Here is a 26,723-nt window from a genome sequence, read left to right as displayed (position 1 = left end):
GGACTCAGATCCTGCAGCGCCAGACGTGTCCCACTGCTTAAGCCTGTACATGTCCGGGCCCGTCTGAAGTTTGCTAGAGAGCATTTGGATGATCCAGAGGAGTTTTGGGAGAATGTCCTATGGTCTGATGAAACCAAACTGGAACTGTTTAGTAGAAACACAACTTGTCGTGTTTGGAGGAAAAAGAATACTGAGTTGCATCCATCAAACACCATACCTACTGTAAAGCATGGTGGTGGAAACATCATGCTTTGGGGCTGTTTCTCTGCAAAGGGGCCAGGACGACTGATCCGGGTACATGAAAGAATGAATGGGGCCTTGTATCGTGAGATTTTGAGTGCAAACCTCCTTCCATCAGCAAGGGCATTGAAGATGAAACGTGGCTGGGTCTTTCAACATGACAATGATCCAAAGCACACCGCCAGGGCAACGAAGGAGTGGCTTCGTAAGAAGCATTTCAAGGTCCTGGAGTGGCCTAGCCAGTCTCCAGATCTCAACCCTATAGAAAACCTTTGGAGGGAGTTGAAAGTCCGTGTTGCCAAGCGAAAAGCCAAAAACATCACTGCTCTAGAGGAGATCTGCATGGAGGAATGGGCCAACATACCAACAACAGTGTGTGGCAACCTTGTGAAGACTTACAGAAAACGTTTGACCTCTGTCATTGCCAACAAAGGATATATCACAAAGTATTGAGATGAAATTTTGTTTCTGACCAAATACTTATTTTCCACCATAATATGCAAATAAAATGAAAAAAAAACAGACAATGTAATTTTCTGGATTTTTTTTTCTCAGTTTGTCTCCCATAGTTGAGGTCTACCTATGATGTAAATTACAGACGCCTCTCATCTTTTTAAGTGGTGGAACTTGCACTATTGCTGACTGACTAAATACATTTTTTCCCCACTGTATGTATGTTTGCAGGACACTTCCCCTACTGGTGATTGCAGGCAGTGGGAATCTTATGACATATTGATAAGGAGTTGTGAAACTGGGCATGAAAGTGCAGCACAGTTGTGAACCGTACCTTCACAGTCCTCCCCACCGAGCAGTATTTCCATTCACTTGGATACAGTTGATGCTGTGGACTGGCAGGAACGCCCCAATGCAGGGGAAATCTGCACATTTTCATTCTCATAATTTGTGGGATCCCAGTAGTTAGAGACCCAATTATGCAGTCACTTACCGAGATGGTAATACCCCTATGGTTCGCAGTCACGGCATCGTGATGGCTGCCAATTTGGCAGGTGCCCATTATTTTTTTTACAAATGAGGGGCACCCCGGAGGCTGCTGTAAATGCTGCCTGATGTTAACAGGGTTTTGTAAATGGTAACTGGTGACAGTGGGAGCGACAAGTGGCGGAGAACAAGCCGTACTTGCTCCTTACCCAGAGGAGGAAGGAGCTGCGCTCTCTCCAGCACAACGCCCGTATTAGACATTAGTCTCTCTTTAATGGAGCCGTTTCTCTCCAGATCACCACGCAGCTATTTATGTAGCGCAAATGTATGCAATTATACTTAAGTGTTTATGTTCCCATGCTATGAAGCCATTGCTCGTGATTTCCTTACACTCGGCTGCGGGGCAGAGTAATGAGTTATCCACAACTGTGATTATTACCTTCAGCCATTATTATATAAGTCACATCAGACCCAGCCAAGTCAAGGATCCGGCATGAATACTTAATATGCCGAGAATCGACTTGAGTGCTGGACAACGGGCAAAGCTGCAGCGGGTATGCAATTCCCTACTGTAACTCTTAAAGGGCTGGTCCACTTTGTCAATTACCCTTAAAGAAGGGTCAATTAATGATGAGCAGATTACAGGGCGTCCAGGTGCTGGGTCTACCAGCGATCAGCTCTGATCTGTGAGGAAACCTGTCGGCTAGTGTTTTAAATTTAACTGCAGTGCCCCCACAGGGAAAATGAGGTATTACATCACGTCAACTAATCTCAATAGGATATCTGTATAATACATGGAGATGTTGAGTCCTCCAGAGGTTTTTTTAAGAATACATGCATGTTCCCCACAAACATTGGTCTTCTACACACAAGAATAATGAGAGTGATCTCATATTAAAGGGGTAACCCTATAATGGAGATTTATAGCTCATCCATAGTATTTACCATACATGCATGATTGTTACAGTCCCACCTGTTCGAGAGTGACTACCTCTATAGTAATTCTCTGCCTTAAAGTGGCGGCCTGCAGACATCTCACGAAGCAGGACATGGGTCAAGGAACCCAAATACTGATGACAGGTGTAAGACTCAAAGGTGCTCAATGGACAGAAGATGGCACATGTGCCCAACTCTCTCCATTCACCTTCTTTGGGCATGCTCACCTGCTTTTGTGACTTCAATGGCCAATTTACATGGCCAACAGAGAAGGAAAAGAGTTGAATAAATGTGGTCCTCCATCACCAAATAGAAGCCCCCCCTTAATCTTTAAATTGGTGGGGGTCCCAGAGATGTGACCTGTAACTATTAGACATTTTACATGTTTATACCCCCTAAAAACATATTAAAATACAATTCGGTGGTATGTTATTTTTTACTAAGATGTGTCTCTTACCATGTTCTCCCACGAGGTGATGGATCTTTCCATAAGGCTCAGCATTCAAACTGACCGGGCTGTTCACCAAGCTGGCTGGATTACTGCCACTTCGTTTTCCTTTTGGCAAGGTTGCAGGACTGGTTTTACTGGTAGGGGAAGGCAGGATGGTGGGATAGTTCATGTTGGTGTGGTTAAGCCCAACATCCAGTTTGGTGTTTGAGGAAGCATTGGAAGACTTACAGGATTTCAACTGGTGTCCCTCAAAGTGGCAATCCGCATGGTAGATGCTATGGACGGACTCACTGTTGGGTGATGTGTTCTGATGACCAGGGGATGGAGGAAGAAGCCTGAGTTGATTTTTTGGCTTCATGATCTTCATCTCTACATCACAAATCTCAGGACTTGACCTGGGTCCACGAGGACTACCATTGGTGATGTGATAATGGTGATGATGGTGGTGGTGAATTAGATGATGGATGGAGGTGATTCTTCGTTTGCACTTGCGGCCCCGGCCCTGTCCATTCATTGTACTGTTGGGGTTGACTTTTTTCCTCCGTTTGTTTTGCCAATTATTGTATAGTCTTAGTGTCCGCCTCTTGACTTTCCTAAAGATGTGGCAGATGTACTTTAGTAATTCTTCGTAGCAACTTCCCGGCTCGGAGAAGCTGGCGATTGTGCTGTCGTTGGAGAGGTAACGAGCCCGTTGCTCTTGCATTAACTGATTCTCCCGCTGTTTTGTTTCTGAAAACTGTGTTGCTATCACAACCAGGCACAAGTTTATCATGAAGAAAGAACCCACCTAAGGGAATAAACCATTGAAAATAAAAATGGCATGAAAGGAGATCTGAAGCCGCAGAGCACAATGTTAACATCAAAATATGTGTCTATTAGACAGGGATGCATAGAAACATATCCAAGATTTCCCGTAGGAGAGCAATTATTTTATAGGTGACATAGGTAGCCATAGATGCTACATAAACATTACCACATACCTCTGTACCCATAAGATAATGTCTAAGCTGCCTATATACTTTAGATTTCTCCCAGCATCCCCCTATGATGGCACACTTAGCTCGGCATAAGCTGCTCTAAAACTCCTCTGGTGGAAACGTATCTCCCATTGGAACAAAAGATCAGTCATGTTCATGTCTAACATGTCCTCTATTCACACCAACAACATCTGCCATCAGTTGGGACACCTGATATACATTAGAGTAATGCATAGGCACTAATAATATACTCCCACCCTATGGGGTGAATCTAAGATGATCACAGATTACAAAAAAAGGAATATTTATCCCTTTTCTGTAATTTTCCCCGCAAAATTTGTGAAATAGCATGAAAGAGTCCCAGACAACGCAAAGGGAAATTTTGAGTTTTAGCAATTAACATACATTAAACAGCTACCAATTTTTTTTTTTTCCATGATAATATCTTGATAAATCTTTGACTCGGGGATTCAGGAACTACAAGAATTAATACACTATTCTGCAAAGTAAAAAAATTAAACAGATTTAGTCTTCTCAACAAACCTAATTTTATTTTTACTCTGATTTGTGGGACCGTAATGGGTGAAGCTGCAACCCCTGATAGATTGTTAGCATGTCATCAAATCATATAAATTACCCTGACATTTCAATACAAGTATACTTAGATAGGATTCAATAAATTAACAAAACTAACTAACTTCTTTTTTAAATCAATAGGAACTATATTATTCATAAGGCATTGATTTATAGCCCATTACAGTGCTGTACGGCAGACCATGCGTCTGTAATACAAAGAAAAATGTTGCAGTATTAACCATTGAAGCTTGTTCACCAATATCTGCAAGCAGTGCTTCCCTAATATAATACGAGTATTGTAAATATTGTAAAGATTCCCTCTGCTTTACATATTATATATAACACTTTATAACTTTTTAAGACAATAGGTTGTACTTGTGTCTTCTTTCAACCTTAAGCCTATGTGTGCATGGAGTTTTTTCAGCATCTTTTTGGAGCAGAAACTCAATGGAAACTGAAAATCCTCCTCCAAATCTCAAAACTATACAAAAACCTTTCGGTTTTCACTTAGTTTCTGTTCTGAAAAAGATTCAATGTGTACAAAACCTTTATAAGGGTAGTCCGCTACTAAAACAACCTTTTCTCAACCTGAATGGCTTCGTTAAATAAAAACACCTATACTCATATACTCTCCTCTGGCGCCGGCATCATTCCAGAGGTGTCAGAACTCGCAATCCCAGGGCTCACGTCACGTTATTATGTCAAGTGAGCCCAGAGCGCAATCCCGGTTCCGGCCTTCAGACGTATAAGTAATCAGGAGGAAGTGAGCGGCCAGCGGTCAATTACATCCGTAATTGGGAACAGTGATGCCAGCGCTGATTGGGCGCAGGGCTTGCTTGACTTGAGCCCTGAAAATGTGAATGCAGACACTGCTGAAACGGCGATGGCACCGGAGGTAAGTACAGGAGTTGTTATTTTAACGGGGGGCAAATAATCAGACTGAATATATGTTATCCTAGTAGTGGACAACTTCTTAAAGGCCATAAGTACATGCCGATTTTTCCGAGTGGAATTTGCTAACTCCACAGGTAAAATGATCGGCAGCACAATCCGCAACCTGTGCATACCCTTAATGGGTGTCCCATGTGGATAACCCTTTTCCGTATTCATTATTAGGGTGCAGAGTGGTTACACGGCCGCACAAAGCCGTCCGGACCCCAATTGGGAGACATCTATGTCCGGAATGTAATTTAGAACAATTTAGTTTGTCAAATTACCTTTTATGCACAAATTGTCTGTGTTTGGTAAAAAACAGGAATTCTTATGAGTTTGATACATTTCTGCCCGCGTCTGTGTGAGCACATGGTATAAATAAAAACAAATGTTTGCGTTACATTGTTTTTGACGGCAGTATCCTAATTAGGGATGTCTCTGTCTACATAAGGAAACAATTTGCGGGTAAATTAGACAGTAATGTCACGTTAACCTCTTATTTACTGATTTACGATCCTTAAAGGGGAATTCTGGCTTCAGAAAAAACCTCTCCTCAAACTCTCCGTTTGTCTCACTCTCCCCCGGTCCAGCGCTGAGTCTTCCCTCTGCAGCTCTAAGTGTCTGTGATTGTCTGCAGCGCTGCCTTCATGTTGATAACATTGCAGCCAATTGGCGGCACAAGCCGCTGAGCTTTCTGATTAGCTGCAGCGCTTTTGACGCGACGTCATTACTGCAGTCAATAATATACCATGTGAGACACAACATTGAACCCAGGAAGGGTGAATAAAAGCAAACTGTAATCAAGAAACAAAGGTTTTCCAAAATCAGAAAACCCCTTTAAGATCACGGCCCATTATACTGAGAGTCAATGGCCCTTACTGACGTGTCTCACTTGTGCCACAGTCCTGTTTGCAGTGGCCAAACTGACCATTGCGTAGAAAGCAGCACAATAAAAAGTTTATAATTGTAATGTCTAACAGGAAATGGGGCAAAAAAAATTAAGAAGAAATAAAAGAAAAAAAAAGTGACTTCCAGGTCTAAAATTATCTCAGAACCAAAAAGTGATGTCACAACTTGGAGAAATTTCTGCAAGAGTTTTGTATAGAAAAAGTGGTGAACTCCCCACATCTGGTAGACAAATGTGACAAATCTGATACTTACTATTATAAGTAGTATAAAATATATAAAATTGTAAAAAGAATGTGCATCCATGACATAGTACATGATGTCCACCCACCCTTCCAGGGTTATAACCTACGGGAGAAGAAAAAGGTGAATGTTAGAGAAAGAAAAACATTACACAATTGTGGAAGCTTAATTCACATCTACAAACTATGGTGGATTAGTTATATTCTTGTACATAGGAGCAGCATTATAGTAGTTACAGTGGGGAAAAAAAGTATTTAGTCAGTCAGCAATAGTGCAAGTTCCACCACTTAAAAAGATGAGAGGCGTCTGTAATTTACATCATAGGTAGACCTCAACTATGGGAGACAAACTGAGAAAAAAAAATCCAGAAAATCACATTGTCTGTTTTTTTTTCATTTTATTTGCATATTATGGTGGAAAATAAGTATTTGGTCAGAAACAAAATTTCATCTCAATACTTTGTGATATATCCTTTGTTGGCAATGACAGAGGTCAAACGTTTTCTGTAAGTCTTCACAAGGTTGCCACACACTGTTGTTGGTATGTTGGCCCATTCCTCCATGCAGATCTCCTCTAGAGCAGTGATGTTTTTGGCTTTTCGCTTGGCAACACGGACTTTCAACTCCCTCCAAAGGTTTTCTATAGGGTTGAGATCTGGAGACTGGCTAGGCCACTCCAGGACCTTGAAATGCTTCTTACGAAGCCACTCCTTCGTTGCCCTGGCGGTGTGCTTTGGATCATTGTCATGTTGAAAGACCCAGCCACATTTCATCTTCAATGCCCTTGCTGATGGAAGGAGGTTTGCACTCAAAATCTCACGATACATGGCCCCATTCATTCTTTCATGTACCCGGATTAGTCGTCTTGGCCCCTTTGCAGAGAAACAGCCCCAAAGCATGATGTTTCCACCACCATGCTTTACAGTAGGTATGGTGTTTCATGGATGCAACTCAGTATTCTTTTTCCTCCAAACACGACAAGTTGTGTTTCTACCAAACAGTTCCAGTTTGGTTTCATCAGACCATAGGACATTCTCCCAAAACTCCTCTGGATCATCCAAATGCTCTCTAGCAAACTTCAGACGGGCCCGGACATGTACAGGCTTAAGCAGTGGGACACGTCTGGCACTGCAGGATCTGAGTCCATGGTGGCGTAGTGTGTTACTTATGGTAGGCCTTGTTACATTGGTCCCAGCTCTCTGCAATTCATTCACTAGGTCCCCCCGCGTGGTTCTGGGATTTTTGCTCACCGTTCTTGTGATCATTCTGACCCCACGGGGTGGGATTTTGCGTGGAGCACCAGATCGAGGGAGATTATCAGTGGTCTTGTATGTCTTCCATTTTCTAATTATTGCTTCCACAGTTGATTTCTTCACTCCAAGCTGGTTGGCTATTGCAGATTCAGTCTTCCCAGCCTGGTGCAGGGCTACAATTTTGTTTCTGGTGTCCTTTGACAGCTCTTTGGTCTTCACCATAGTGGAGTTTGGAGTCAGACTGTTTGAGGGTGTGCACAGGTGTCTTTTTATACTGATAACAAGTTTAAACAGGTGCCATTACTACAGGTAATGAGTGGAGGAAAGAGGAGACTCTTAAAGAAGAAGTTACAGGTCTGTGAGAGCCAGAAATCTTGATTGCTTGTTTCTGACCAAATACTTATTTTCCACCATAATATGCAAATAAAATGAAAAAAAAACAGACAATGTGATTTTCTGGATTTTTTTTTTCTCAGTTTGTCTCCCATAGTTGAGGTCTACCTATGATGTAAATTACAGACGCCTCTCATCTTTTTAAGTGGTGGAACTTGCACTATTGCTGACTGACTAAATACTTTTTTTCCCCACTGTATATTCTTATACATAGGGGCAGTATTATAGTAGTTATATTCTTGTACATAGGGGCAGTATTATAGTAGTTATATACTTGTACATAGGGGGCAGTATTATAGTAGTTATATACTTGTACATAGGGGCAGTATTGTTGATGTCTTTTTTAAAATGTGGTGCCCAAAACTGGACACAATATTCCAGATGAGGTCTGACCAAAGAGGAGTAGAGGGCAATAATGACTTCACGTGATCTAGACTGCATGCTTCTGTTAATACATCCTAGAATTGCATTTGCCTTTTTTGCTGCTGCATCACACTGTTGACTCATATTCAGTCTGTGATCTATTAGTATACCCAAGTCTTTTTCACATGTGCTGTCACTTAGCCCTATTCCTCCCATTCTATATATGCTTTTTTCATTTTTATTGCCCAGATGTAGTACTTTGCATTTCTCCCTGTTAAAAACCATTCTGTTAGTTGCTGCCCACTTCTCCAGTTTATTTAAATCTTTTTGAATCCTCTCTCTCTCTTCTCTAGTATTAGCTATCCCTCCTAGCTTTGTGTCATCAGCAAATTTAATCAGTTTACCCTCAATTCCTTCATCTAAATCGTTGATAAAGATGTTGAACAATACAGGGCCCAGGACAGAGCCCTGTGGTACCCCACTTGAGACATTCTTCCAACTGGATGTGCAGCCATTTACGACCACTCTTTGGGTCCGATCACTAAGCCAGTTATGAATCCACCTAACAGTTGCCTTGTCCATTCCATACTTAGTCATTTTTTCAATAAGGATAGTATGAGAGACTTTGTCAAATGCTTTGCAGAAGTCAAGATATACTATATCTACAGCATTTCCTTGATCCACCCAATCAGTGATACCGTCATAGAAGGAAATTAAGTTAGTCTGACATGACTTATAAGTTACAAACCCATGCTGACTCTGTTTAATCACTTCATTCTTATCCAGGTACTGACATACATGTTGTTTAATAATTTGTTCAAAGATCTTTCCTGGTATAGAAGTCAGACTCACCGGCCTATAGTTGCCTGGGTCCAGTATTATAGTAGTTATATTCTTGTATATAGGGGGCAGTATTATAGTAGTTATATTCTTGTACATAGGGGCAGTATTATAGTAGTTATATTCTTGTACATAGGAGCAGTATTATAGTAGTTATATTCTTGTACATAGGAGCAGTATTATAGTAGCTATATTCTTGTACATAGCAGCAGTATTATAGTAGCTATATTCTTGTACATAGGAGCAGTATTATAGTAGTTATATTCTTGCATATAGGGGGCAGTATTATAGTAGTTATATTCCTGTACATAAGAGCAGTATTATAGGAGTTATATTCTTGTACATAGGAGCAGTATTATAGTAGTTATATTCTTGTACATAAGAGCAGTATTATAGGAGTTATATTCTTGTACATAGGAGCAGTATTATAGTAGCTATATTCTTGTACATAGGAGCAGTATTATAGTAGTTATATTCTTGTACATAAGAGCAGTATTATAGTAGTTATATTCTTATACATAGGGGCAGTATTATAGCAGTTATATTCTTGTACATAGGGGCAGTATTATAGTAGTTATATTCTTGTACATAAGAGCAGTATTATAGTAGTTATATTCTTATACATAGGGGCAGTATTATAGTAGTTATATTCTAGTACATAGGGGGCAGTATTATAGTAATTATATTCTTGTACATAGGAGCAGTATTATAGTAGTTATATTCTTGTACATAGGGAGCAGTATTATAGTAGTTATATTCTTGTACATAGGGGCAGTATTATAGTAGTTATATTCTAGTACATAGGGGGCAGTATTATAGTAGTTATATTCTTGTATATAGGGGCAGTATTATAGTAGTTATATTCTTGTACATAGGAGCAGTATTATAGTAGTTATATTCTTGTACATAGGGGCAGTATTATAGTAGTTATATTCTTGTACATAGGGGCCAGTATTATAGTAGTTATATTCTTGTACATAGGAGCAGTATTATAGTAGTTATATTCTTGTACATAGGAGCAGTATTATAGTAGTTATATTCTTGTACATAGGGGCTGTATTATAGTAGTTATATTCCTGTACATAGGGGGCAGTATTATAGCAGTTATATTCTTGTACACAGGGGCAGTATTATAGTAGTTATATTCTTGTACATAGGAGCAGTATTATAGTAGTTATATTCTTGTACATAGGGGCAGTATTATAGTAGTTATATTCCTGTACATAGGGGGCAGTATTATAGTAGTTATATTCTTGTACATAGGGGGCAGTATTATAGTAGTTATATTCTTGTACATTGGGGCAGTTTTATTTGAATACATTTTTTATTGTAGTTCATAATTATTTCATGCTAAGTGCTTTACTCAGCAATAAGTCACATTCATCATTATTACATAACAGCAGTTGATAATGAGAACGTAATAATTAAAAAAGAAAAAATAATAATCTTGAATTACCTGGGATTACCTTGCAAGAATATAAATGGTTAATAAAAAGTGTAAAATTATTTCATTCTTGTTTTTTTGCATTTCTCAGAGTTTCCGATTCATCTCTTATAATTAAGCTGCATGAAGGAGATAATTAATTCTAAGCAGACATAGTAACATCACAACCGGCTGAAGGTATCTGCGCTCACAACATGAAATTATTTATCAGCCTGAGATCATTCCTCTGATTAAAGGACCTTGTATCTGTAGTGTATGCTGGAAACACGCCGTTCATTAAAGGGACAGTGTATTTTTATGCATGTTCAGAACTTGGCAGAGAATTCCATAGGTGACGATAATGGAGATATTGAAGACGTCTACAACCCACATTGGGACTCATTAGTCTACAAATATCACATAGTCAGCCATTCATTTGAATAGTCAGCATGTAATTCTGCTTTTCTCCTGCAGGGGTCAACGTAGCTATGTGTGGCAATAATATCTGAGCGCTGGGGGTCTATGAAGATGGATTCTACAATGAAAAACAGCCGCCTCCATCCTGTAGAAAACCCCTTGTGGTGTTGGTGTTTTCCGCAACAACATTGGGGTCCGATGCTATGGAGATGCATATTTCATGCTTAGTCCAGGCAGAGCTGCATAATCAGCATTTTGTTCTTTTTTTATGCCGCAAAGGACCATGAAATTGCTTGCTTTTCTAAATCTTGCATTTTGTATCATTGCTTTACTTTTTTTTTTTTTTTCCAGTGTAACGCTCTCCTTCCCCCGCTTCCACCCTAACGAACATACTGGCATATCCAGATTCCTTATGGTTGAAGAAAAACTCGATTTTAACAGACGTTTAGATTAGGCGTATCAGACTCATTTAATAGCGACTATCTCTTGCCATAAATATGTAAAAATTGTTACCAGGTGTAAATGCCGCTGTTCTCCTGAATCCGTCGCTGTTTTTCTTTTTTTCCTGCGCCTCTTTGATCCTGAGTTATGGCCTTTTCCAGTCTTGTTAGCCAAATGGATATGGTCTTCAAAAACACGCCCACAGAGAACAGGTAAAGACCACACCCACATGGCTAATCATGCTAAATTTATATACAAGGAAGAGAAGGGTGGTATCTTAGGATTGGAGCGGCGCAGGAGCAAAAGAAAAGCATCGCCGGAATCAGGAGAACGGTGGCATTTACACCAGATAAAAATGATGTATTTATAGCAAGTTGACAGGTAGTCGCTAAAAGGTTCTGCAATTTGTACAATCCCTATTAGTTAGATGAGCACCCAAATAACAAGCCGACCACAGGAACCCCAGCAATCAGCTGTGATCTGCATTCAATTTTACTACAGTGCCCCTACAGGAGAAATGAAGTATTACACAGTTTCTTAGTTATTTCCTTGCAACTTGTACCTGGGGATCTCATAGGCTAACACAAAAGAAAACATTTCCTTAGGCCCCTCTCTATTAGCTTGTGAGGACAGGATTCAACCATGGTGTTTGGAGTTTCCTTTGATGATGGTAGGTTCTAGCTGGTGCACCCCTGCCTTTCCATTGGACAAAGGGGTTGTCATAATAGCTGCTGACCAACAGCTAAGTGGCCCTAATCCCTCTATTCACTTATTTTCAAATGGTTCCAATATTTACCTTTGGGGACGAAATAAAGAAATTCAAGACCATTGTTACCCTTCCAAGGAGTAGTACTCCAAGAACAAGGCATATAAACTAGTTTGCAAGGTCACAAAGAAACCCAAGGTAACCCCTAAGAAACTAAAGTCCTCTCTCACAATGATGTGCAAGGTAAAGTCATGCCTTTCCAAAAAGAACATTACTTCTCTTTGGTAGTTTACTAAAGATCACCTGGACAAGCCAGAAGGCTACTAAAACAATATTTAGTGGAAGGATATCTCGGCACCAGGAACTGTATATGGCAGGATTATCTTGGTACTATATAATGGTATTATATTGGCTGTATATGGCAGTATTATCTTGCCACTGTATAATGGTATTATATGCGCTACATATGCCAGTGTTCTCTTGCCACGATATAATGGTATTATATGGACTGTGTATGGCAGTGTTATCTTGACACTATGTAATTGTATTATATGGACTATATATGGCAGTATTATCATGGTACTAAATAATGGTACTATCTGGACTGTGTATGGCAGTATTATCTTGGCACTATATAATGGTATTATATGTACTGTATAAAACAGTATTTACTTGGCACTATATGGTGATATTATATCAACTGTGTATGGGAGTATTATCTTGGCACTATATGATGGTATTATATGGAATCTGCATGGCAGTACTATCTTAGCACTATATGGTGGTTTTATATGGATTGTGTATGGCAGTATTATCTTGGCACTATATAATGGTATTATATGGCCCATGTGTGGCAGTATTATCTTGGCACAATGTGGTGGTATTATATGGACTGTGTATGGCAGTACTATCTTAGCACTATATGGTGGTTTTATATGGACTGTGTATGGCAGTATTATCTTGGCACTATATGGTGGTATTATATGGATTGTGTATGGCAGTATTATCTTGGCACTATATAATGGTATTATATGGACCATGTGTGGCAGTATTATCTTGGCACTATATGGTGGTATTATGTGGGATGAAATCTATATATGAGTACTTCTCACGCTTGCAGTGTATACTTGTATTTACAAATTATATAGCGGGGGTGTCTCAAACCAATGTCAGATATTTAGAGGTAGCAAATTGGTATATCATGAACAATAAAACATAACCTTTAATGATTCTTTAAAAACCATACATCAAATCAAAACAAACATGTGCCAAAGTGCAATTGTGCAGTGTTCTATTAAAAACAAACCGTTTTGTACTAAATAAGGTACCATATGGCCCTAGACATTAACGTATTTCTTGTCCAGGTGTTTCAAAACCTGGAATCTCCGACCATATGAGCCTTGTATATTTGTAATTGTGTGCCAACCAGGCCTTTATGTCATCAGAATTAATATTACTTAATAGACATATATCCAGCCCGTATATAAATTAGCACAGCATATGTACAGCATCGGTCAAATGCATAAGCATAAAATCACCTCATGAGCAAATTGTATCCATTTATGATACCACTATAGAAACTGAGACCGCTGTACTTATCTTTAAACTCTTCTATAAAGAACGGATGATCAGGTAAGGTCCATCTGAAAACCCAAAATCGTGACCCGATCTCCAGACTTGTCACCCAACGCGTTTCGTCGATGCCTGACTCATCAGGGGTATTGTGACACCTTCTTCTGGCGCATAGCACGCCCGTTGTGAGATAGCTGCCTTTTATAAATCGCGGCATACCGCGGCTTGTTGCCGTTTCCGGTTGCCCCGTACAGTACTTCCGGTTTGCGCATGACGCCGGCATCTGCTCAGGCAACTTGCCCCACTTCCTGGGTTTTCCTAAACAGGCGCCGCGCGTCATGTTGAGACAGGAACCGACCATACTTTGAAGACTTAGGCAAGAAAGTGAAAGAACTGGGAGCGCAGGTGGTCTTCTCTTCCATCCTCCCAGTGGATGGCCATGGAACAAGGAGGTGGAATAAGATTCTGCAGGTGAACAACTGGCTACGTCGATGGTGCCGTCAGCAACGATTTGGATTTCTGGATCACGGAGTGAACTACTTATACGATGGACTACTTGCTAGAGATGGGGTGCACCTTACGAAGACTGGTAAGCATGTATTTGGAAGTCGCCTTGCTACACTTGTAAGGAGAGCTTTAAACTAGAACAACATGGGAAGGGAAGCAAAAGACCAGAAAAAGCCATACACCTGACAAATGCTATTGAGAACTCTGCTATTAGAAGTGGAAAGGAAGAACAAAGACGAAAGAATCTAATTAATAAAAATATTGGAGAAAGAGAAACCAATCACAAACTAAAATGTTTCTATACTAATGCACAAAGCATGGGCAACAAACAAGGAGAATTGGAACTACTAACACAGGAAAAGAAATATGATGTCATTGGAATCACTGAAACTTGGTGGGACAATACACATGATTGGAATACAAGACTAGAAGGATACAACTTATTTGCAAGAAACAGACTTGATAAACGAGGAGGGGGTGTCGCATTGTATGTTAGAAACGCGTATATCTGCACAGAGATTGAAGCTTCAGAGACTGGGAGTTCTGTGGAAACTGTTTGGGTAAGAATACAAGGACAGAACAATGGAAAGGACACCATTGTAGGCATTTACTACAGGCCGCCTGTACAAGCTGAAGCTATGGATGAACTCTTTATGCATCAAATGGCCAAGTTCTCCAAAAAATATGACATAGTTGTCATGGGAGATTTCAACTATCCAGACATTTGTTGGGAATCTCTCTCAGGCAAAGCTAACAGGTCAAGGAAATTCTTATCCTCTCTTGCTGACAACTTTATCTTCCAAAAGGTAAGGGAGAAAACAAGGGGAACTGCTACCTTGGATCTAATCCTTATAAACAGGGAGGAAATGGTTGAGGAGGTAAAAGTGGCTGGGACCCTAGGAGGTAGCGACCATGCTATTTTAGAATTTTGGATAACTAGAGGCGGAAGACCTGTGAAGACTCAGACGTCAAGGTTAGATTTCAGAAAGGCAGATTTTAAGGGATTCAGAAAGAGAATTGGAGGGATCCAATGGCTGGATATCCTTAAAGACAAAAATGTCCAGGAAGGATGGGAAATCTTGAAAAATGAAATTCTCAAAGCACAGTTGTTAACAATTCCGAAAAGATGGAAGAATAGGAAGCAGTTAAGGAAACCAGGATGGATGAACACAGAACTTAAGCACATGCTAAAAAGGAAGAAAAAAATGTTTATAAAATGGAAAGAGGGAGGCATATCTAAAGAAGAATATAATGCTGTCTGCAGAACCTGCAGGGCACAAATCAGATTAGCTAAAGCTGAAAATGAATTGAGGCTTGCAAGAGATGTCAAAAGCAATAATAAAGGATTTTGGGGATATGTCAAAAGTAATAGAAAAGTCAAAGATGCTATAGGATTTTTACAGGATGAAAATGATGAATTGGTAAGACAGGATGTTGAGAAGGCTGAACTTTTAAATTCCTATTTTGCATCTGTTTTCTCTCAGAAAGGAAATGTAACATCAACTGTTATTCACTGTCCTATTAAGGGAATAGAAGAATCCAGGATATCTATAAACAGAAAGATAGTGAGGAAACACTTAGCTAGCCTAAATGAATTCAAGTCTCCAGGTCCAGATGAATTACACCCCAGAGTACTGAAGGAGATAGCAGAAGAAATTTTTGAACCCCTCTCTATAATCTTTGAAAATTCTTGGAGAACAGGAGAAGTGCCAGAAGACTGGAGAAGAGCAAATGTTGTTCCTATCTTCAAAAAGGGGAAGAAGGTGGACCCAGGTAACTATAGGCCGGTGAGTCTGACTTCTATACCAGGAAAGATCTTTGAACAAATTATTAAACAACATGTATGTCAATACCTGGATAAGAATGAAGTGATTAAACAGAGTCAGCATGGGTTTGTAACTAATAAGTCATGTCAGACTAACTTAATTTCCTTCTATGACGGTATCACTGATTGGGTGGATCAAGGAAATGCTGTAGATATAGTATATCTTGACTTCAGCAAAGCATTTGACAAAGTCTCTCATACAATCCTTATTGAAAAAATGATTAAGTATGGAATGGACAAGGCAACTGTTAGGTGGATTCATAACTGGCTTAGTGATCGGACCCAAAGAGTGGTCGTAAATGGCTGCACATCCAGTTGGAAGAATGTCTCAAGTGGGGTACCACAGGGCTCTGTCCTGGGCCCTGTATTGTTCAACATCTTTATCAACGATTTAGATGAAGGAATTGAGGGTAAACTGATTAAATTTGCTGATGACACAAAGCTAGGAGGGATAGCTAATACTAGAGAAGAGAGAGAGAGGATTCAAAAAGATTTAAATAAACTGGAGAAGTGGGCAGCAACTAACAGAATGGTTTTTAACAGGGAGAAATGCAAAGTACTACATCTGGGCAATAAAAATGGAAAAAGCATATATAGAATGGGAGGAATAGGGCTAAGTGACAGCACATGTGAAAAAGACTTGGGTATACTAATAGATCACAGACTGAATATGAGTCAACAGTGTGATGCAGCAGCAAAAAAGGCAAATGCAATTCTAGGATGTATTAACAGAAGCATACAGTCTAGATCACGTGAAGTCATTATTTCCCTCTACTCCTCTTTGGTCAGACCTCATCTGGAATATTGTGTCCAGTTTTGGGCACCACATTTTAAAAAAGACATCAACAAACTGGAGCAAGTTCAGAAAAGAGCGACCAGAATGGTGACCGGTCTGCAAACCCTGTCTTATGAGGAAAGGTTGCAGGATTTGGGAATGTTTAGTTTGCAAAAGAGAAGACTGAGAGGAGACTTAATAGCTGTCTACAAATATCTAAAGGGCTGTCACATTGTAGAAGGATCAACTTTATTCTCATTTGCACAAGGAAAGACTAGAAGCAATGGGATGAAACTGAATGGGAGGAGACACAGATTAGATATTAGAAAAAACTTTTTGACAGTTAGAGTGATCAATGAGTGGAACAGGCTGCCACGAGAAGTGGTGAGTTCTCCTTCAATGGAAGTCTTCAAACAGAGGCTGGACAGACATCTGACTGGGATGATTTAGCGAATCCTGCTTTGAGCAGGGGGTTGGACCAGATGGCCCAGGAGGTCCCTTCCAACTCTACGATTCTATGATTCTATGATACCCTGCCCCACTTCCTGGGCGTAACCGGGCATGTCAGTCTGCATATCAAGATATTGCGTGATTGGTCTAGGCAGTCACCTGACCATCACGTATCAGTAGGAGCCGCTCACTTTATTTTATTGCATCAATCTAATAGTGCGGCTTCATTTAATCAATCATAAATGTTGAATGCGTCCCCCTATCATTATTTATACGGGACCCGAATTGTTAAGTCATTTTATGATTGCATAGGCGTTATGAATCAGTACAGAACGCCAACACCCATATTATGGACATTGTCAGGGATTATCTTGTGAATGAAAACAAATTCTTTACACTCCGTCATAGGAAAAGAAGCAGAAAAAAGAGTCAGGATACCAACTGCAAAATATGTGTGATGTGGAAATTATTCAATTAATTTTGTTGCATGCATAAGAAGGGGATACCACCAACCTCCATATATCTGTAGGAATTATAGAAAGGGTGCCCGCTAAATCTGGCCCTATAGGTCCCTAACTAGCTGTTCCCTACCTCACGCGGAGGTTGGCACCCTAAATTCCTGCGCAAATGGCGCCCCCACTCCTCGTCGGCTCTCCCTGAACTAAAAAGCCCTATTAAAACTCCCTACAAGAAGGAAGAAAAGGATAGTGTCTCATTCAGTCCTTTGGGATATACAGATTGTAATGAGAAAATCCAATAGGTTTCTCTTTGGAGTATGCGTTTATCCCAATCACCTCCTCTTGGATTTTGGGGGACCTTTTCTATGCCCATGAAACTGACCGCCTTCACGTCACCCTTATGTCTTTGATTGACATGGGTGGCTACCGGTGTATCACGTTTATGGATTATATCTCTATGGTGTTCGCCTACCCTAACCCTCAGCTCCCTCTTGGTCTTGCCGATGTATTCAAGGCCACAGCTACAGGTGATTTTATATACCACTCCTATTGATCTACAATTAATGAATTGACCAATAGGGTACATCTTTCCTGTGACATTGCTCTGAAATTCTTTGCTCTGTTGAATAGAGGTACAATATTTACAGCTACCACATCTGTAACAGCCTTTCGGCTGTGTACCTAGCCATGTTGAGCTGTATGAGGTTTTCTGGGTATAGTGGCTGCGGACCAACCTATCCCTCAAGGAGCGGCCCCTTCTAAATGTAATTTGTGGATTGTCCGAGATCAAGCCTCCAAGATCCTTGTCCATACATAGTATTGGCCAATGTCGGTTCATAATGGCTCTCAGCTCATTTGCCCCATTGGAAAAAGTGGTGATGAACCTTATGATATTGTCTTCATTGGTTTGCTGTTTGGGTATAAGTAGTTCTTTTCTTTCCTTCTCTACCGTAGACTTATAGGCCCCTTTAAGAATGTCATCTGGGTATCCTCGTTCATGAAAACGAGATCTAAGGTCATCTGCTTGTCTCTTAAAGTCTCTCTGATCAGTACAATTCCTTTTCATGCGTAGGTACTGACCTTTAGGAATACCTTTTTTCAAGGGGACTGGGTGACTAGATTCCCATCTTAGAAGGGAATTCGTAGAGGTAGGTTTCCTGTATGTTTCTGTGACTATGCGGTCATTTTCTCCCCTCTTAATGACTATGTCCAGGAAGGGTAGTCTGTTGGCACTAACCTCACATGTAAAGCTAAGACCAATATCATTTATATTAAGATCTTTCACAAAAGTTCTAAAACTGTTCTCATCACCTCTCCAAATAACAAATACGTCGTCGATGTAGCGGAGCCATAGCACTATTTTGTCCTCCGCCACATCGACCTGCTCACCAAAAATGACATTTTCCTCCCACCAGCCCAGGAGCAGATTTGCGTACGATGGCGCACAGGGGTTGCCCATCGCAGTGCCCCTGAGCTGATGGAAGAACCTGCCATCAAAGAGAAAAAATTTTTTCGTGACACAGAATTCCAAGGCCTGCATAACGAACAGGTTATGTCTCGTACATTGGACGCCTCTTGTCTTAAGGAAATAGTCCGCAGCCATTAGACCTTTATCATGGGGAATGGATGAATACAAGGCTTCTACATCTATTGAACCCAATATCATATCGGTGTCCAATTCGATGTGGTCTAGTTTCAATAAAAGGTCGGTGGTATCCCTTGTGTAGGAACTAAGTGATATAACAAATGGTCTTAAAATTTTGTCTACATAGATACCCAGATTTTGGGTTAGACTTCCTATACCCGATATAATCGGTCGGCCTTTCAAAGGCGAAAGGCCTTTATGAACCTTAGGCAGAGCATAGAATGTTGCCACAGTCGGGTGTTGTGGAATCAAAAAATCTTTCTCATTTTTATCAATGAGTTTTGCTTGAAAGGCCCCATTCACCAACTTCTTAAGATCATTTAAAAAAGTGTTTGTGGGGTTATGTTCCATTCTTTCATACCCCATAGATCTATCTAACAGTGAATAGCACATGGTTTTATACTGTGCTACATCCATCAACACTATATTCCCCCCTTTATCTGCGGGTTTCACTATTAGAGTATTGTCTCTCTCCAGCTCCAGAAGCCCATCCATCTCAAACTTGGTGAGGTTATGGAATCGTCTTTTTTTCCCATTACCCAGTTCCTTGATATCTCTAGATACCAAGTTGGCAAATATGTCAAGGGCCCCTATATCATTGCTAATAGGTGGCATTTGTTTACTCTTATTTTTTAATTGTGTGAATGGTCCCTCACCCAAATCATTGGGATTCATATCCCCCAAATTGAACAAAAATCTCACATCATTAAGTAAATCTCCCTCTATACCCAATTCTGCGCAGCTTTTTTTATCCATATTTATAAAGTGTTTTTTCCACTTAAGTTTACGGATGAAGAGCTGTAAATCCTTAATCGTTTCAAAACATTCAAAATCAGATGTTGGGACAAAAGACATCCCCTTACTGAGAACCGCCATCTGTTCTTTACTGAGGGATTTCGAGGAAAGGTTAATTATATGATTGTCTATACGGGGTTCCTGCCGTTGAACCTGTTTCTTAATGGGTAGCTTGTGTCTAAAAAATGATCCCTCTGTGGGGAACCTCGACCAGATCCTCTCCCCGCACGTAGACCCCCCCTTCCCCTTACTCTTCCGGGTTTGTATCTCGTTTCTGAATCAGAAAACTCAGCCTCTGAAGATGATATATCAGTCTCCTGCGGTCTATTAGTTTTTCCGTAATATACTGAATATGCTTTATTATCCCTGAATTCTTGTAAATCCCGAATAAAATATTTATGTTTCCTTTCTTTAAGATGATATTGAAATTTTTCTATAATGTTTTGTAGACTAGATTCTTTCACCGTAAACTCGGCCTCTGCAGAAAATTTCTTAGTGACCTCTATCTGATCTCTCAGACGTTCGTTAATATTACTCAACATACACTTCTCCTCCTCAAGGAGTATTTTCATAAGTTTCAACGAACTATCAGTTGCTTCTTTCTCTAATTTGGCCAATAGTGTTGTATTCTTATATCTATAACCAAAGTTAATTGATATTCTAAGATGGCGGGGAACTATTCCTGCTTTTATATAACTTTCCAAGCTCTGTACCTCCCACCACGAAGTAACTTGTTCTTTATAAACCTTGGTCAACTCTTTAAAAGCAGCACTGAAAGAGGGTATATACTTTTTTTGTGTAAAGGTACCATCTGAGAATACGTCTTTCGCTTCATTAATCCACTGATTGGTGTCTATTCCTGTAACAAGGAATCCTGCCATGTCCAACCAATACAAATTATATAGCGGGGGTGTCTCAAACCAATGTCAGATATTTAGAGGTAGCAAATTGGTATATCATGAACAATAAAACATAACCTTTAATGATTCTTTAAAAACCATACATCAAATCAAAACAAACATGTGCCAAAGTGCAATTGTGCAGTGTTCTATTAAAAACAAACCGTTTTGTACTAAATAAGGTACCATATGGCCCTGGACATTAACGTATTTCTTGTCCAGGTGTTTCAAAACCTGGAATCTCCGACCATATGAGCCTTGTATATTTGTAATTGTGTGCCAACCAGGCCTTTATGTCATCAGAATTAATATTACTTAATAGACATATATCCAGCCCGTATATAAATTAGCACAGCATATGTACAGCATCGGTCAAATGCATAAGCATAAAATCACCTCATGAGCAAATTGTATCCATTTATGATACCACTATAGAAACTGAGACCGCTGTACTTATCTTTAAACTCTTCTATAAAGAACGGATGATCAGGTAAGGTCCATCTGAAAACCCAAAATCGTGACCCGATCTCCAGACTTGTCACCCAACGCGTTTCGTCGATGCCTGACTCATCAGGGGTATTGTGACACCTTCTTCTGGCGCATAGCACGCCCGTTGTAAGATAGCTGCCTTTTATAAATCGCGGCATACCGCGGCTTGTTGCCGTTTCCGGTTGCCCCGTACAGTACTTCACAAAGAAACCCAAGGTAACCCCTAAGAAACTAAAGTCCTCTCTCACAATGATGTGCAAGGTAAAGTCATGCCTTTCCAAAAAGAACATTACTTCTCTTTGGTAGTTTACTAAAGATCACCTGGACAAGCCAGAAGGCTACTAAAACAATATTTAGTGGAAGGATATCTCGGCACCAGGAACTGTATATGGCAGGATTATCTTGGTACTATATAATGGTATTATATTGGCTGTATATGGCAGTATTATCTTGCCACTGTATAATGGTATTATATGCGCTACATATGCCAGTGTTCTCTTGCCACGATATAATGGTATTATATGGACTGTGTATGGCAGTGTTATCTTGACACTATGTAATTGTATTATATGGACTATATATGGCAGTATTATCATGGTACTAAATAATGGTACTATCTGGACTGTGTATGGCAGTATTATCTTGGCACTATATAATGGTATTATATGTACTGTATAAAACAGTATTTACTTGGCACTATATGGTGATATTATATCAACTGTGTATGGGAGTATTATCTTGGCACTATATGGTGGTATTATATGGAATCTGCATGGCAGTACTATCTTAGCACTATATGGTGGTTTTATATGGATTGTGTATGGCAGTATTATCTTGGCACTATATAATGGTATTATATGGCCCATGTGTGGCAGTATTATCTTGGCACAATGTGGTGGTATTATATGGACTGTGTATGGCAGTACTATCTTAGCACTATATGGTGGTTTTATATGGACTGTGTATGGCAGTATTATCTTGGCACTATATGGTGGTATTATATGGATTGTGTATGGCAGTATTATCTTGGCACTATATAATGGTATTATATGGACCATGTGTGGCAGTATTATCTTGGCACTATATGGTGGTATTATGTGGGATGAAATCTATATATGAGTACTTCTCACGCTTGCAGTGTATACTTGTATTTACAACCTGGGAAAGTGAAGCGTGACACATCCCGGGTCTCCTCATCACGTGACCGTGGATGATGCTCTGAGAATTCAGCCATAAACTGGGTCTCTTCCCTCTTGGATTATGTGGCCTTTCCCAGACCTCTAATATAAATAGAATTACTATGAAAGGGACACTGGCAGAGGACGATGTCGGCAGACAAGCTCACAGTGATTAATGCTATCAGTGCGTCTATCTCAGCTCTGCTACATCTCTATGGCAGGTGCATCTGAGACAGGTGTGCAATCAGTGGTGCAATTTATGACCTTAGGATAAGGGTCTTCATTCTGTCCAGTAATCAGTGCTGGTAACTGCGCCTCCGCTCATGAGCTTTGTTTAATCCATCTATTAGTTTGGAGGAATTAGGAGGATTAGACCGGCAGGTTGATGTCCTCAGGTACCTTGTTCAGGAGTAAATAGGTTTACGTGTGTATAGAGCGGAACCTGAGCCCTGGGGGGGCAGCATCTGGCAATTAGACGGGGCACAGTGAGAACTGCCTGACTCAGATGTTTTCATTTCTAATCCTTAAAGGGATCATCCATTGTAAGTCTGGCTAAATCACCGTAAAAGAGAAAGTTCTGCCACATTCTAATATACGTGTCTTCAATCCTCTGCTTGCTATCAGTGATTGGACACTGACAACAAGTAAATGATGAGGGACTGATACCAAAAAATATATTAGCCCTCTTCACCAGACTGTTAAACGTCATCATGGACAATCTGTGTAATGCTTTATCTCGCCTGCAGGGGCACTGTCTGGAATATGAACACTTTCTAGCAGCTTCCTCCAAGAATAACAGCGGATTCCTAGTGATCCATGCAACTGAGTTTCATGTAATTTATATTTTGGGGAATTATTTTTAAAAAAGGGGTGGTCTAAAATTGAGGGCCCCTTTAAAATCAAAGGGAGTAATTATTTTTCCTTTTGGGGAGGATGAAGGCTTTTATAGGGTGTCATGTCTGGAGCTGATAGGAAACCGATCCAGAACGAGAAGCAGACGCTTGGCCTGTAAATGGCAGCAGGCGGCGGGGAGTCTCTGGCGCAGGGATAGTCACACAGCAGAATACTTTGTCACACACCTCATGCATGAAGTGTCTGATCTGATTAGCAGCGCTGTCACCAGCCCTAAATGAAAGCTCTCCCTCTTCCATTTTATCCTGCGCACTGCCTGTCACATTACTGCCCATCTGGATGATTTGTGGGAGTTCTCCCAGGGAAGGAGGGGTGCAGATTAGGACTTCAGTGAGCCAAAGAAATTCTGAAATCTTCACCTGTTACTACCTAACCTTGTGCTGCAAAAACAAGTGAGCAGCAGATTGTACAGAGCTGCCACCGTAAAAAGATGCATGAATGGATGGATGAATGTTATTTTACTCGTTTATATAGCACCAACATATTCTGCAGCGCTGTACAAACATCATCACTGTCCAAACTGAGGCTCACAATCTCCATTTCCTATCAGTATGTGTGGTCGGAAAATGGAAGAAATACACACAAACGTGGGGAGAGCATACAAACACCTTGTGCATAATGTTATTTGAATCTAGGAACATGAATAGATACAATAGATAGAAAGGTATATGATAGATAGATAGATAGATAGATAGATAGATGGATGGATAATAGATAGGTAAATATGTGGATAGATACCGTACATAGATAATAGATCAAAGGCCTTGCCCTATCCTGGATCTCCTCATATCTTACCAACTGCACATTCAGCGTCTCCCACTCCCACACTACCTCCTCATCCCACCCTCTCTCTGTTGGAGTCCCCCAAAGTTCTATTCTAAAACCCCTACTCTTCTCAATCTATACACTTAGCCTGGGACAAGTCATTAAGTCCCATTGATTCCAGGACCTCCTTTATGCTGACGACACTCAGATCTTCCTCTCTGGCCCAGACATCACCTCTCTGTTGTCCAGAATCCCAGAGTGTCTATCAGCCATATCCTCCTTCTTCTCCTCTCGCTTCCTCAAACTCAGTGTGGACAAATCTGAACTCATCATCTTTCCTCCATCTCACAGATCTTCCTTACCTGATATATCTATCACAATGACATCCCACTTTCCCCCATACTAGAAGTCCGCTGCCTCGGAGTAACCTTTGACTCTGCCCTGTCCTTCAAACCACACATCCAAGCTCTTTCCTCCTCCTCCTGTCGCCTCCAGCTCAAAAATATCTACAGAATCTGTCCCTTCTTCAACCCCCAGTCTACTAAAATGCTTGTGCACGCCCTCATCATCTCCCGCCTCGACTACTGCAACATCCTTTTCTGTGGCCTACCTACTAACTCTCTCGCACCTCTCCAGTCCATCCTTAACTCTGATGACCGACTTATTCATCTCTCTCCTCGCTACTCCTCTGATTCTCCCCTCTGAAAATCCCTTCACTGGCTCCTACTTCCTCAGCGTATCCAGTTCAAATTACTAATACTGACCTACAAGGCCATCTATAACCTGTCTCCCCCATATGTCTCTGAACTAATCTCCCGATACCTTCCCTCACATAATATCCGGTCCTCCCAAGACCTCCTTCTCTCCTCCACACTTATTCGCTCCTCACCCAATTGCCTCCAAGACTTCTTCCAAATATCCCCCATCCTCTGAAATTCTTTGCCCCAACACGTCCAACTATCAACCACACTCAGATCCTTCAAACGGAACCTGAAAACCCATCTCTTCAGGAAAGCCTACAGCCTGCAATGATCCCCGCTGCCCCTCATCACTACTGGAGCCACCACCTCACCATCACTGGAGCTGCTGCAACCCCCCAACCTACTGTCTCCTTCCCCACCATCCTGTAGCATGTAAGCCCGAAAGGGCAGGGTCCTCTCTCCCCTCTGTATCAGTCTGTGATTGTTAGTTTGCTGTAAGTGATATCTGTAATTTGTATGTAACCCCTTCTCATGTACAGCACCATGGAATCAATGGCGCTATATAAATAATAATAATAATAATAAAATAGATAGATAATAGATAGATAATAGACAGATAATAGATAGATAATAGATAGATAATGTATAGATAGACAACAGATAGATAATAGATAGATAATATATAGACAGATAATGGATAGATAGATAGATAGATAGATAGATAGATAGATATATAGATAATAGATATATAGATAGATAGATAATATATAGACAGATAATGGATAGATAGATAGATAGATAATAGATATATAGATAGATAATAGAGAGATAGATAGGTAGAAAAAAGAGAAACAGCACAGTACTTAGCTTTGGGTGCACGGCCCCCAGGAAAATAGTCCAATATTCACCACAACGTCCAATATTCATTCCAAATGAAGGCAGCATTCTATAGTATATCTTTTAAACGATAGTGAATTTATTAGACCTTTATTAGAGTGAGGAAGGCTAACTTTGAGCCGAAATGTTGCCCTGATATGTGGGTCTAATAAATTCACTATCGTTTAAAAGATATACTATGGAGTGCTGCCTTCATTTGGAATGAGATAGATAGTAGATAGATAAATAGATAGATAGTAGATAAAAAGATAGATACATAGATAATACACAGATAATAGATAGAATATAGATAATAGATGGATAATAGATAGATAATACATAGATAATAGATAGATAGAAGATAGATAATAGATAGATAATAGATAGATAGATAATACATAGATATATAGATAGATAGTAGATAGATAATAGATAGATAGATAATAGATAGTAGATAGATAATTGATGGACAGAAGGATGGCTACATGGACAGATAGACACAAGGTGTGGTGCGCGGCCTGTACCATTAGTGGAGATGTGACACGGTAATAAGCCTTTCCCGCTGTCGCTTGTGTCTATTCACTTGCAGAGATTTTGCACGCGATGATGCAGTAACGCTCAATAATTGTACATTTCCTCCGTGGCTGATGTGAGGCCGCACACCTCAGTGAGTGCGGGAGGTCGCGCCGGCTGATTCATCACAGTCATGTTGGGAGATAATGTGGATAATTAGTGTAACCCGTCCATGTTCCCGTTAACTTCTACCTTCAGGTAGTGAAGCTGATATAACATTGAGCGGGTCGTTACCTCTCATCTTGCTTATTAATTACACTATAGGTT

General features: G+C 40.3%; 1 protein-coding gene across 5 annotated transcripts in view; it reads right to left on the bottom strand.

Moving 5' to 3' along the window:
- The window catches only part of CACNA1H (calcium voltage-gated channel subunit alpha1 H), a 256,461-nt gene that overhangs the window by 153,317 nt on the left and 76,421 nt on the right, over nt 1–26,723 (bottom strand). For all 5 annotated transcript variants that reach the window (XM_073558450.1, XM_073558454.1, XM_073558453.1 and 2 more), the window contains exons 6-7: nt 6,214–6,306; nt 2,573–3,353 (exon numbers count right to left, since the gene is read on the bottom strand). In XM_073558450.1, the coding sequence (XP_073414551.1) occupies nt 2,573–3,353; nt 6,214–6,306 (874 nt within the window). The remainder of the gene's footprint in view (nt 1–2,572; nt 3,354–6,213; nt 6,307–26,723) is intronic.

This window comes from Dendrobates tinctorius, unplaced genomic scaffold, assembly GCF_039654945.1.
Source record: "Dendrobates tinctorius isolate UK_male_01 unplaced genomic scaffold, ASM3965494v1 ptg000257l, whole genome shotgun sequence".
NCBI classification, from domain to species: Eukaryota; Metazoa; Chordata; class Amphibia; order Anura; family Dendrobatidae; genus Dendrobates; species Dendrobates tinctorius.
Note: the sequence above shows the minus strand (reverse complement) of the source record. Positions and strands in the feature narration are given on the sequence as shown.